Source organism: Pogoniulus pusillus, chromosome 35 (genome assembly GCF_015220805.1).
Source record: "Pogoniulus pusillus isolate bPogPus1 chromosome 35, bPogPus1.pri, whole genome shotgun sequence".
Taxonomy (NCBI): Eukaryota; Metazoa; Chordata; class Aves; order Piciformes; family Lybiidae; genus Pogoniulus; species Pogoniulus pusillus.
In genome coordinates this window covers 12,453,122-12,465,243 of record NC_087298.1, presented here as the reverse complement: position 1 = coordinate 12,465,243, position 12,122 = coordinate 12,453,122, and the positions used below count along the sequence as shown (strand labels likewise).

The following is a 12,122-nucleotide window of genomic DNA, read 5'->3' as shown; positions in this document are numbered from 1 at the left end:
GGGTTGGAGGTGGGGGAGGTTTGGAACTGGATGATCTTTAAGCTGCCTTCCAACTCCAACCATTGCACGACTGGAGGCCTGCTGCAGAGCTGCAGCCTGCTGGCTGGGACCCCACCGGAGCCTCTCCATACCTTGATGAGCAGCTCCCGGCTCAGCGAGTGGTTGTTCTCGTCCGAGAAGATCTCTGAGAGCTCGTGGAAAGTGCGGAAGCTCTCCCTGCCCGGGGGGAGAGAAGGGAGGGAAATCAGCAACGCTGCCACCCTGGGGACTCCTCTTTAAAGGACTCCCCCCGCCGGGGTGATCACAGCTCTAGCAAGGACCTGCTGTTTAGGAGCTATGGCAAGGTGGAGGTGATGGAGCTGTCGTTTCCTTGCCCCACCTCGGGTCCCTGACACCTTACAAAGGGCCCTGGGTTTTGGGCACACTGCAAGAGGCAATGCTGGAGCTGAGATGATTCCATCTCAGTGAGTCCAGAGGAGGCCATGAAGATGCTGAGAGGGCTGCAGCAGCGCTGCTATGAGGACAGGCTGAGAGAGTTGGGGCTCTGATCTAGGGTAGGGTGTCCCTGCCCATAGCAGGGGAGTCAGAACTAGATGATCCTTGTGGTCCCTTCCAACCTTGACTATGATTCTCTGCAGCCTGCAGAAGAGAAGGCTTTGAGGAGACCTTGGAGTGGCCTTCCAGGATCTGAAGTGGGCTCCAGGAGGGCTGAGGAGGGACTATTGACAAGGTCTTGTAGTGACAGGATGAGGAGGAATGGGTTTGAAGTGGCAGAGAGGAGATTCAAAGAGGATGTTAGGAAGGAGCTCTTTGCAGTGAGGATGGTGAAACACTGGCACAGGTTGAGGGTGCTGAGACACTGGCACAGGTTGCCCAGGGAGGTTGTGGAGCACAGAAGCACCCAACGTGATCTTTGATCACGTTGGGTGCTTCTGTGCTCCACAACCTCCCTGGAGGTGTTCAGGACCAGGTTGGGTGAGACCTTGAGCAACCTTTTCTAGTGAGAGGTGTCCCTGCCTACGGCAGGGGAGGTTGGAAGTGGCTGAGCTTTGAGGTCCCTTCCAACCTAAACCATTCTAAGATCTACACGTTCAAAGGTGACAGGCAGAGCACAACCTCCCTGCTGTGGCTGCAGAAGACTCTGCTTACCTCAGGACCTCATCCCAGGTCTTCTTGAGGCGGTGAACAGCATTGCACTGCAGAGCTGAGAGGATGGCTCGGAGGGAGGAGAAGTTCTTCAGGATGCGGCACTCCTGGGGGTGGAAGCAGACAAGGAGAGGACAGGACTCAGTGTTATGGAAATCCCAGGGATCCACTGGGAACCTCAAGCCCTGGGTGGAGGCAGGAGGTGAGCACTGGTGCAAGTGACAGGACAAGAGGAAATCACAGAATGGTTTAGGTTGGAAGGGACCTCAAGGATCAGCCAGTTCCAACCCCCTGCTATAGGCAGGGACAGCTCCCACTAGAACAGGTTGCTCAAGGCCTCAACCAACCTGGTCCTGAACATCTCCAGGGAGGTTGTGGAGCACAGAAGCACAGAATGTGATCTTTGATCACATTCTGTGCTTCTGTGCTCCACAACCTCCCTGGGCAACCTGTGCCAGTGTCTCACCACCCTCACTGCAAAGAGCCCTTTCCTTCCATCTAGTTTCATCTCCCCTCTGCCAGTTTAAACCCACTCCTCCCCATCCTGTCATTGCATGGCCTGAAGTTGCACCAGAGGACTTTCAGGTTAGACATTAGGAAGAACTTCTTCCTAGCAAGGGTTCCCAGCAAAGAGGAAATTCTTCACAGAGAGAGTGTTTGGCATTGGAATGGGCTGCCCAGGGAGGTGGTGGAGTTGCCACCCCTGGGGGTGTTGAAGCCAAGCCTGGCTGGGGCACTTAGTGCCATGGTCTGGTTGCTTGGCCAGGGCTGGGTGCTAGGTTGGACTGGATGAGCTTGGAGCTCTCTTCCAGCCTGCTTGATTCTATGACTCTATGATTCTCAGGCCCTGGCACAAGCTGCCCGGGGAGCTGGTGGAGTCCACATCCCCGGAGGGATGTGGCACTGAGGGAGGTGACTTAGCCCTGGTGGCTCAGCAGCAGGGCTGGGACTGTGAGCTCTGGGTGAGGGGTTGGACTGGACCACCTCAAAGGTCTCCTCCAGCCTCAGCAGTTGTATGACTGGAAGACTCCAGGACTCTGTCCTACCCGAGCCACCTCGATCCAGCGCTCCACCACTTTGGCTCTCTGCTGCGGCTTGAGGGACCTGTCCCCGAGGCAGGTGGCGATGACGCAGTTGGCGACGCTGTTGAACTGCGAGACCGTGGCACGGATGGTGGGTGCCAGGTGCTCCTTGCCCTTCTTGTCTCGCTGGGACCAGATGCAGCCCAGGCAGTGGTAAGGCACCACCTTCTTAAACAGCTCCTGCAGGGTAAAGGGACGGGTGGAGAGGAGACTCCTTGGGAAGGGAACCGGCCAGGGGGAGGAGATGGAAGGGAAGGGAAGAGACAGCCCAGGAGGAAAAGATGGAAGGGAACAGAGAGGCAAAGAGGGAAGGGAAAAAACAAGGGGGGAGGAACAAGGGGGGAGGAACAAGGGGGGAGGAACAAGGGGGGAGGAACAAGGGGGGAGGAACAAGGGGGGAGGAACAAGGGGGGAGGAACAAGGGGGGAGGAACAAGGGGGGAGGAACAAAAGGCCCAGGAGGAAAAGACAGAGGAAGGAGACAGACAACGAGGCAAAGAGGGAAAGGAAGGGGACAGGGCAGGAGGACAAGACAGAAGGGAAGAGGCAGGCCTGTGCCCAGAGCAGCAGGTGGCAGCTGGGCACCAGCAGCTGTCGAATGAGTACTCACAGCATCCATCAGCGTGAACTGCTCTGCCACCATCTCTGGAGAGAAGGAGAGGAAATCTGGCTTCCCATCTCCAACCCCGTTCTCCTCCACCAGCTGGAAGGTGCAGCCACCATGGTCCACAGCTGTGAGAGATGACACCAAGCTGAGTGCTGCCAGGAGCCACCCCCTGCAAGCACCCACCCACGTCCCACCTCTCAGACTCTTAATTCCATCTGGCTTCACACCTCGAGAAACGAGGCTGAGGAAGGTTGGTTTCAACCTGGAGGTCTGCAGAGCATTCACAGGCTCACAGGATGTCAGGGTTGGAAGGGACCCAAAGAGATCATCCAGTCCAACCCCTCTGCCAGAGCAGGCCCATACAATCTAGCTCAGGGCACACAGGAACACATCCACACAGGCCCTGAAAAGCTCCAGAGGAGGAGACTCCACAACCTCTCTGGGCAGCCTGTGCCAGGGCTCTGGGACCCTTTCAGTCAAAAAGTTCCCCCTTGTGTTGAGCTGGAACCTCCTGTGCTGCAGCTTCCATCCATTGCTGCTTGTCCTGTCCCAGGGAGCAAAGGCAGATTTGCTACCCCACCTACATCTCCCACTTCTGCTGCAGCTGATTGGCTTCCAGCAGCAGCTCCAGCTAACAAACACAGGCAGGGCTTAAGGTGGTTCATCCACATGGCAAGACCTGAGGTTCTGGAGACCCTCAGCACCAACCAGTGGCACCCTCTGCACCCAACAGCCTCACAAGCAGGGAAGAGGCTCCCACCTTCTGCTTCGGCCTCGCTCTGCTCCTGCTGCTGGAACTGGGCCAGCAGGATGCGCGCTCGGCGCTCCAGGTCGGAGCCAGGGATGTTGTGGCGCACGTAGGAGATGAGCTGCTTGAGGCAGGAGAAGTCTGGGGGCTTGCGGAAGTCCTCCGAGTACTGATCCAGCCAGGCCCCCAGGATGGAGGAGATGGTGCTGTGGGGGCAGGGGGAAACAGGTCAGCCTGGGTGAGCTCAAAGGTGCTCCTGCAACCTCCGACCTCAGCAGGATCAGGTGCTGTGAGAATCACAGAATCAGGCTGGAAGAGAGCCCCAAGCTCAGCCAGCCCAACCTAGCACCCAGCCCTGGCCAACCAACCAGACCATGGCACTAAGTGCCCCAGCCAGCCTTGGCCTCAACACCTCCAGCCACAAAGACTCCACCACCTCCCTGGGCAGCCCATTCCAATGCCAATCACTCTCTCTGACAACAACTTCCTAACAACATCCAGCCTAGACCTGCCCTGGCACAGCTTGAGGCTGGGTCCCCTTCTTCTGTCCCTGGCTGCCTGGCAGCAGAGCCCAACCTCACCTGGCTACAGCCTCCCTGCAGGCAGCTGCAGGCAGCAATGAGCTCTGCCCTGAGCCTCCTCTGCTGCAGGCTGCACACCCCCAGCTCCCTCAGCCTCTCCTCACAGGGCTGTGCTCCAGGCCCCTCCCCAGCCTTGCTGCCCTTCTCCAAACACCTTCCAGCACCTCAACATCTCTCTGCAATGGAGGAGCCCAGAACTGGACACAGCACTCCAGGGGTGGCCTGAGCAGTGCTGAGCACAGGGGCACAAGAACCTCCCTTGCCCTGCTGCCCACACTGCTCCTGAGCCAGCCCAGGATGCCATTGGCTCTGCTGCCCACCTGGGCACTGCTGCCTCCTCTGCAGCTCCTCTCTCCCAGCACCCCCAGCTCCCTCTCTGCCTGGCTGCTCTCAGCCACTCTGTCCCCAGCCTGTAGTGCTGCTTGGGGTTGTTGTGGCCAAAGGGCAGAACCTGCTCTTGGCCTTGTTCAGTCTCATCCCCTTGGCCTCTGCCCACCCACCCAGCCTGGCCAGGTCCCTCTGCAGGTCTCTCCTCCCTTCCAACAGATCAACACCTGCTCAGAAACCCATGTGCAGCCCAACACACACCCTGGGCACCAGGGACAGCCTGGGGCAAGATCTGAAAGCCTCTCAGGTGGTGACAGCCCTCTGCAGGTCAGCCCCAGCTGGTCAAGACTTACTTCTTCAGCTCCATCCTCTCGTCCACAGCGTGCCTGGCGTGGTCCCCATTCGCCTGCGCGTGCAGCTTGCCGTACCTGCAGGAGCACAGCAGCAGTCAGCACCCTGCACTCCTCAGTCCTCCTCTCCCTCCACATCGTGGGGTCAGGATGAACCTCTCATGCACTGCCCTGGCTCCCCCAAGCCTGCCACTGCAGCCAGCATTGACTGCCCTGCAGCAGGGTGCCAGCTGGAAAGGGCTCCAGCTCTCTGAGAAGCTGTGTCCTGCCCCCAGCCCTTCACGCTGCTGGGGTCAGGAGAAGCTCATCAGCCTGCCAAGGCATGGCAGCAGAAGGTGCTGGGGCTCCCCTGGCTGAGGGAGTTCAGCCACTGCTGTGCCTGGGGTCCAGGCCAGCCTCACCTGTTGAGCAGCAGGTCCAGCACTTGCTTGGTGGTGGCGAAGGCTCGGTAGGTGCACAGGAAGATGGTGACGTAGGTGGAGTCGTTGCCCTTGAAGGCTGAGACCAGGTACTCCACCAGCTTCTCCAGGGTGCCAGCTTTTATTGTCCTCACCTTACAGGTCTCGTAGAGGTTCAAGGCTGACTCGTTCTCAAACTGCCAGGAGAGAAGCTGAAGTCAGGGGGCTGGGTGCAGACAAGACACCTTCACATGCAGCACGGTCCCACCAGCTTCAGAGGGCATCTCCTGGGGCTGGGCTGGGACCACAGGCACCCTACAGTGCCTGGGGCTCTGCTGGCCTCCTTAGACCCCAGAGCAGTAACTCAGTGGAGCTGAGGACAGGCCCCAAGGCTGCTGCAATCCAGAAGCAACTCAGAGTTGCCCTGTTGTGCAAAATGGGCCTCCAAGTCGTGTGCCACCTGCCCCTTCCTGCCAGGCAGAGGCCAGCAGGAGCCTCCACACTTCCTCTCCCAGATAAACACAGGACTCCCAGATAAGGCTTGGAAGGACCCCCCCTAGGTAGGAAAAGACCTCTGAGACCACCCAGCCCAACCTTCCACCCAGCACCACCAAAGTGCCCTGGCCAGGTGGCTCTGTGAACACCTCCAGGCATGGGGACTCCACCACCCCCCTGGGCAGAAGATGACAACGAGGGCACGGCATGGGCTGGCCTCCAGCTTGCCAAGCCCTGCCATCAGCTCAGCGTGTGTGTGGCAGGGAGACACCCGGAGCCAGCCCGGGGCTTACCCCCAGCCAGCGCTGCCCTTTGTTGGCCGTGTGGTGGAGCTGCACTTTGCGCAGCGATATGCTGTAGATGACTCCATCCTCCAGCTCCTCTCCGATCTCCTGCGTGGAGCTCTGCGCGGGGGACAAGAAACACCAGCAGGTGAGTGGAGAGTGGCAGAGGCGCTCTGCTGAGACATCCTGGCACGCCACAGGCTACAGCTGGCAGGCAGCCCTCTTGCCTGCTCACAAATGCAGGCCAGCAGACCCTCCTCCTCCTGGCCACCTCAACCCTGGGGCCACCTGAGCCTGCACACAGGCACAGCCAGGACTTGGAGAAGCCACTCTTGGTCTGCTCTGTGCCTCATCCCTTCTGCAAACCCAGGTTGTGCCAGCACCAGGTGCTGGGCAGAGCAGGGCCCCTGCCATGGCACAGCAGCACCACCCCTGCACCCAGTTCCTGGCTGGTTTGCCCTCCCCAGGCCCTTCCCCAGAAGGTGACATTGCCTCCTGGTGCAACCATAACCTCAGCAATCTGCTCCTGTGGGCACTGAGCACCTCAGGGCACCTTCACTACCAACTGACCACGGCGCAGCCAAGCTGCCTGCCAGCTGCAGCCAAGCACACAGAGCAGAAAGGCAGGAGGGGAGCTCAAAACCCCCAAGGAGCAGCACCAGGGTGGGCTTGGACACAGGCAGGATAAGTCCCTGCACTCTTGAGGACAAACATCTCCAGGCCACAGCCTGACCCAGCTCACCTTCAGGTGGTCTCCATCCCTCAGGGCTAAAAACTTGGTGAGGGAAGAGAGGATGCTCCTTGGCACATCCCCAGGCACACACTGCCCCCAGCCCCACATGCCAGCATGGCAACTGGGGGTGACTCCATCCCCACAAGGACAACCTGGTTCCCTCCTCCTCCTCCTCCTCCTCTCCCCACCACACTCTGCTGAGTCAGTGCCTTTCTTCAGAGGATTTCTCCAGATCCTCTCAAACACGGTGGGGATCTCCCCCACCCCCCATCCCCCAGGCCAAGTGGTGAGACACAGAGTAACACACAGCAGAACCAGTGCTCAGGAGCTGCTCACTGAGCCAGGCACTGGGGAGCAGGAGCCTGGAGATAAGTCCCCTCCTGCATACCACCCTGGCCAGAGTCACCCCACAGCTTTCCCTTCAGGAGCACAAACCTCACAAAGCAATGGCAACAACGCAGGGACCACTGAGGGAGAAGCTGCTGTGGGGTGACCCAGGATGGGCCCCCAGGAGCATTGCTGCTCCCTGCAAAAAATCCTCCTCCCAGACTGCTCCCTGTGGCTGTGGGAACAGCCACACCCAGGTCCTCAGCTCCAGATGTGCAGCAGCATCTCAAGAGACCCTGAGCTGATCTATCCAACATGAACCTCAGATGCTCTTCAACCTACATCCTTCATCATCACCAACACAGCAATGGCCACTGGGCAGCTATCACTGCCTGCTCCTGCCAAGTGCTGCTCGTTAGAATCACAGGAGAAGAACAGGAGCCAAGGGATGGAGGCAGGGAAGCACAACCAGATCAGAGAGCAAGGGCAGAGCTCTCCAAAGCCTCTTGGTGATGGCTAATGGATGAGGACAGAGTCCCCCTGGGCAGGGTCTCTGGACACCATCCTCACTTTCTGCTGACCCTCACTTCATGCCAGGCTATGGAGAGGTCTGGCTTGATGGACCTTGAGGGCTTGTGAGGCTCCTGACCAACTTCAGCTGTGCTGTCAACATCAGAAACCTTTCCCCCTTCCACACCAGCCCTGCCAGCACCCACACAAGGCAGCAGACACAGACAGACAGGCAGACACCTGCATCCCTCCCTCTCTTCTGCTCTGGGATAAAGAATGGCATCAATTTATGTTCAGGTAGAAACAGGTCTGAATTTCCAGAGCAGAAAAGTCCTTCACCCCCCAGCCCTGTGTGCCCTGCACCATCCTAGACAGCTTGACCTGAAAAGACTTCTCCCTCCTGCCCCCCCACACACACACCCCACACCCCCCCCCAGGATGCTGCCTGCTGCTTAGCTTTGAGCCTGGCTTCTCCCCAGCTCAGCTGGCCCAGGCACAGCTGGGCTGGCAGCCCTGAGCCCCCACGGCTGGCACCACCAAGCCTGAACACCCACGGGGGCACCAGCAAGCCCCTGAGCCCACCCTGGCTGAAAGAGCAACCAGGCACTGGCACAGGCTGCCCGGGGAGGTGCTGGGGTCACCACCCCTGGGGTGGGTGTTCAAGAAGCCTGTGGCCATGGCACCTGGGGACAGGGTTTAATGGCCATGGTTGGGCTCAGTGACCTTGGAGGTCTCTTCCAACTGTGGCAATTCTACAGCCCTCTGATTTATCACCCAGCCTGCAGATCAAGCTTACTCTGCATCATCTTCTTCCACCCAAGCTGACTTTGGAGTGGAGGAAAGCTCTGAGCCCAACAGGGCCAGACCCCTGCACCAGGCTAACTCAGCAAAGAGACCGAGCTTGGAACCCCCCAGCCCACATCAAAACCAGATGGCCACAGAGATGCAACAGAGAGGTGATTAATTCATCAAGAAATCAAAACCTCCTGGAGGACAAAGTGTCCCAGGCTGTGCCCATGAATCACTGCCAGCTGCTGTGCAAGCACAGTGGAAACTCTCCCCACAGCTGCCCGGGGCTGGGGGGGGTCCTGGTCCCCTCTGGTGACACGTGCAGAGGGTACACCCAGTTTGGATGCACGTAGAAGCAAATTCCACTTCCTTCCCCTATCTGAAAGGGTCAGATTCATTCATCTGGGGGCTTGCTGACTCGTGTCCTATCCCCCCCCCACCTCCTCCTCCCACACACCTCCCCAGAGCTCCCCCTTTGCAAACCACACACGCAGGAGGCAGCTCCCCAGCGCTCCCCGGCCAGCCCAGCAGCCACATGGCCACAGACTCAGATCTGCCTATTTATATTCTGGGGGAGCTTCCTCTTTCCTGCCACTGCCTCTCCAAGATGCTGATTGTGCATTCCCTGCGTGCTGGTTCAAAACCAACCAAGCCAAAAGTGGCCAGAGGAGAGCCAGGAAGATGCTGAGAGGGCTGCAGCAGCTCTGCTCTGAGCACAGGCTGAGAGAGTTGGGGCTGTGCAGCCCTGGAGAAGAGAAGGCTTGGAGGAGACCTTGGAGTGGCCTTGCAGGATGTGAAAGGGGCTGCAGGAGGGACTGTTGATAAGGTCATGTAATGACAAGAAGAGGACGAATGGGTTTGAAGTGGCAGAGGGGAGACTGAAACTGGATGTCAGGAAAGGGTTCTTCAGAGTGAAGGTGGTTAGACACTGGCACAGGTTGAGGGTGGTGAGACACTGGCACAGGTTGCCCAGGGGGGTTGTGGAGCACAGAATCACCCAATATGATCTTCTGTGCTCCACAACCTCCCTGGGCAACCTGTGCCAGTGTCTCACCACCCTCACTGCAAACAACTTCTTAACATCCAGTTTCAATCTCCCCTCTGCCACTTTAAACCCCTTCCTCCTCCTCCTGTCATTCCCAGACCATATTAATAGTCCCTCCCCAGTCCTCCTGTAGCCCCCTTCAGATCCTGCAAGGCCACTCCAAGGTCTCCTCCAAGCCTTCTCTTCTCCAGGCTGCACAGCCCCAACTCTCTCAGCCTGTGCTCACAGCAGAGCTGCTGCAGCCCTCTCAGCATCCTGGTGGCCTCCTCTGGACTGGCTCCAACACTTCCATGTCCTGCTTGTGCTGGGGGCTGCAGAGCTGCACCCAGGAGTGCAGGTGGGGTCTGAGGAGAGCAGAGCCAAGGGGCAGGATCCCCTCCCTTGCCCTGTGCCCACACTGCTCTTGCTGCAGACTCTTGATCACAGAGTCCAGCCTCCCCTGCCAGAGCAGGTGCACAGAATCCAGCTGAGGTCACACAGGAACACATCCAGATGGGTCTAGAAAGTCTCCAGAGAAGGAGACATCCCTGCAATCATTCCAGGTTAGGTTGGAAGGGAGTCTGAGCAACCTGATCTAGCTGAAGATGTCCCTTCTGACTGCTGGGGGGTTGGACTAGATGAGCTTTAAAGGTCCCTTCCAACCCCAACTGTCCTATGATTCCATGCAAATGGTCCCTAAAGAGCTCTGAAGCACAAGAGGTGGTGAAATACTGCACAGTTGACTGCCCTGCACATCTGCTGCAGTTTCTGTCCCTCACAGCAGAAGGAAACAAGAGTTGGGCCCCAACCAGCACCACCAGAGCCCAGCACCCACGTGCAAGCCCTCCCCCGTTGGCAGTTCAGCCTCAAGAACTGAGCACTGCCCCACGGCAGAGCCACAGCTGGACAGTCCCTGCCCTCCCACAGCACGCTGCTGGTGGAAGAGATGAGCCCAAGGGGGGCAGGCAGCTCCTCAAACAGCTGCCACCAGACTCAGCAAAGCTCTTCTGTGCAAGCAGCCTGATGGTGTTTGCACCTTCCCCCATGCCTCTCGCACAGGGGACTCAGCACCCCGGGAAGTGAGGCCCAATGCATTTCCAGAGGGGCACCAAACAAGAGAAGGCAGAGGAAAGGGAGCCTGGGCCATGGTTCCTGCAGCTCAGTGTGCAGCCTGCTGCCCTACCTACAGCAGGGAAAGGCCTCTTGCTGGGGGGCACCAGGAAAGTCACAGAACCAGGCAGGGTTGGAAGGGACCACAAGGGGCAGCCAGTGCCAACCCCCCTGCCATGCCCAGGGACACCCTACCCTAGAGCAGGCTGCACACAGCCTCAGCCAGCCTGGCCTCAAACACCTCCAGCCATGGGGCCTCAACCACCTCCCTGGGCAACCCATTCCAGCCTCTCACCACTCTCCTGCTCAACAACTTCCTCCTCACCTCCAGCCTCACTCTCCCCACCTCCACCTTTGCTCCATTCCTCCCACTCCTGGCACTGCTTGAGAGCCTCAAAAGTCCCTCCCCAGCTTTTTTGAAGCCCCCTTCAGATGCTGGCAGGCCACAAGAAGGTCACCTGGGAGCCTCCTCTGCTGCAGCCTGCACAGCTCCAGCTCTTTCAGGCTGTGCTCACAGCAGAGCTGCTGCAGCCTCTGATCACAGCTCTGTCCCAAGGATATCTGCTGCCCAGCTCTGCACAGTCCAGAGGGGGGCAACAAAGCTGGGCAAGGGCCTGGATAATAAATCTGATCAGGAGAGACTGAGGGAGCTGGGGATGGGTAGTGTGAGGAAGAGGAGGCTGAGGGCAGACTTCACTGCTGCCTACAGCTACCTGAAGGGACATTGTGGAGAGGCTGCTGCTGGGCTCTGCTCACAGGGAACTGGAGACAGAAGAAGGAGGAATGGCCTCGAGCTGAGGCTGAGGAGGTTTGGATTGGACATTAAGAAAAAGCTTTTCAGGGCGAGAGTGGTCAGGGACAGGACTGAGCTGCCCAGGGAGGTGGTGGAGTCCCCCACCCTGGGTGTGTTTAAGCTGCTGAAGAGCCTTGAAGACAAGTCTTGTGAGGAACAGCAGAGGGTTGTTTAGTCTTCAGAAGAGGAGGCTGAGGAGAGATCTCACTGTCCTCTACAACTGCCTGAAAGGACATTGGAGTTAGGTGGGGATCAGTCTTTTGTGGCACGCAATGAGTGACAGGACAAGAGGAAATGGCCTCAAGTTGTGCCAGGGGAGGTTCAGGTTGGCTAACAGGGAAGAAAAACCTTCTCAGAGTGTTGTCAGGCACTGGAACAGGCTGCCCAGGGAGGTGGTGGAGTCACCAGCCCTGGAGACAGTTAAACCACTACGGATGTGGTGCTGAGGGATGCGGTTTGGTGGTCATGGCTTAGCAGTGGTGGTGGGTTTGGGAGCTCCAGGTGAGTGGTTGGGCTTGATGAGCTCAAAGGTCTCTTCCAACCTCAACAGTTCTATGATTCCATCATCCTATGTGGTGCTTGAACACCCTGGAGGTGTTCAAGAGAAGCCTGGATGAGGCACTTGGTGCCATGGTCAAGTTGGCTGGATAGGGCTGGGGGATAGGCTGGACTGGGATGAGCTTGGAGCTCTCTTCCAGCCTGCTTGATTCTATGGTTTAAGGTGACTCTTGCAGAGTAGGGTTCTAGGTTGGACTTGGTGCTCCCGAGGGGCTTTGCCAACCTGCCTGCTCCTGCGGTTCCGAGAGGAGGAACTCCAGA

The 12,122-nt window shown here is 58.5% G+C and overlaps 2 protein-coding genes across 7 annotated transcripts in view; one reads left to right on the top strand and one right to left on the bottom strand.

Moving 5' to 3' along the window:
• RPL7A (ribosomal protein L7a) overlaps positions 1-12,122 on the top strand; it is a 233,057-nt gene that overhangs the window by 97,270 nt on the left and 123,665 nt on the right. The gene's annotated exons all lie outside the window — the stretch shown is intronic.
• The window catches only part of RALGDS (ral guanine nucleotide dissociation stimulator), a 71,002-nt gene that overhangs the window by 6,032 nt on the left and 52,848 nt on the right, over positions 1-12,122 (bottom strand). For all 6 annotated transcript variants that reach the window (XM_064171276.1, XM_064171273.1, XM_064171274.1 and 3 more), the window contains exons 2-9: positions 6,027-6,137; positions 5,242-5,435; positions 4,844-4,918; positions 3,595-3,788; positions 2,838-2,959; positions 2,193-2,408; positions 1,150-1,253; positions 132-216 (exon numbers count right to left, since the gene is read on the bottom strand). In XM_064171276.1, coding sequence (XP_064027346.1) covers positions 132-216; positions 1,150-1,253; positions 2,193-2,408; positions 2,838-2,959; positions 3,595-3,788; positions 4,844-4,918; positions 5,242-5,435; positions 6,027-6,137 — 1,101 coding nt within the window. The remainder of the gene's footprint in view (positions 1-131; positions 217-1,149; positions 1,254-2,192; positions 2,409-2,837; positions 2,960-3,594; positions 3,789-4,843; positions 4,919-5,241; positions 5,436-6,026; positions 6,138-12,122) is intronic.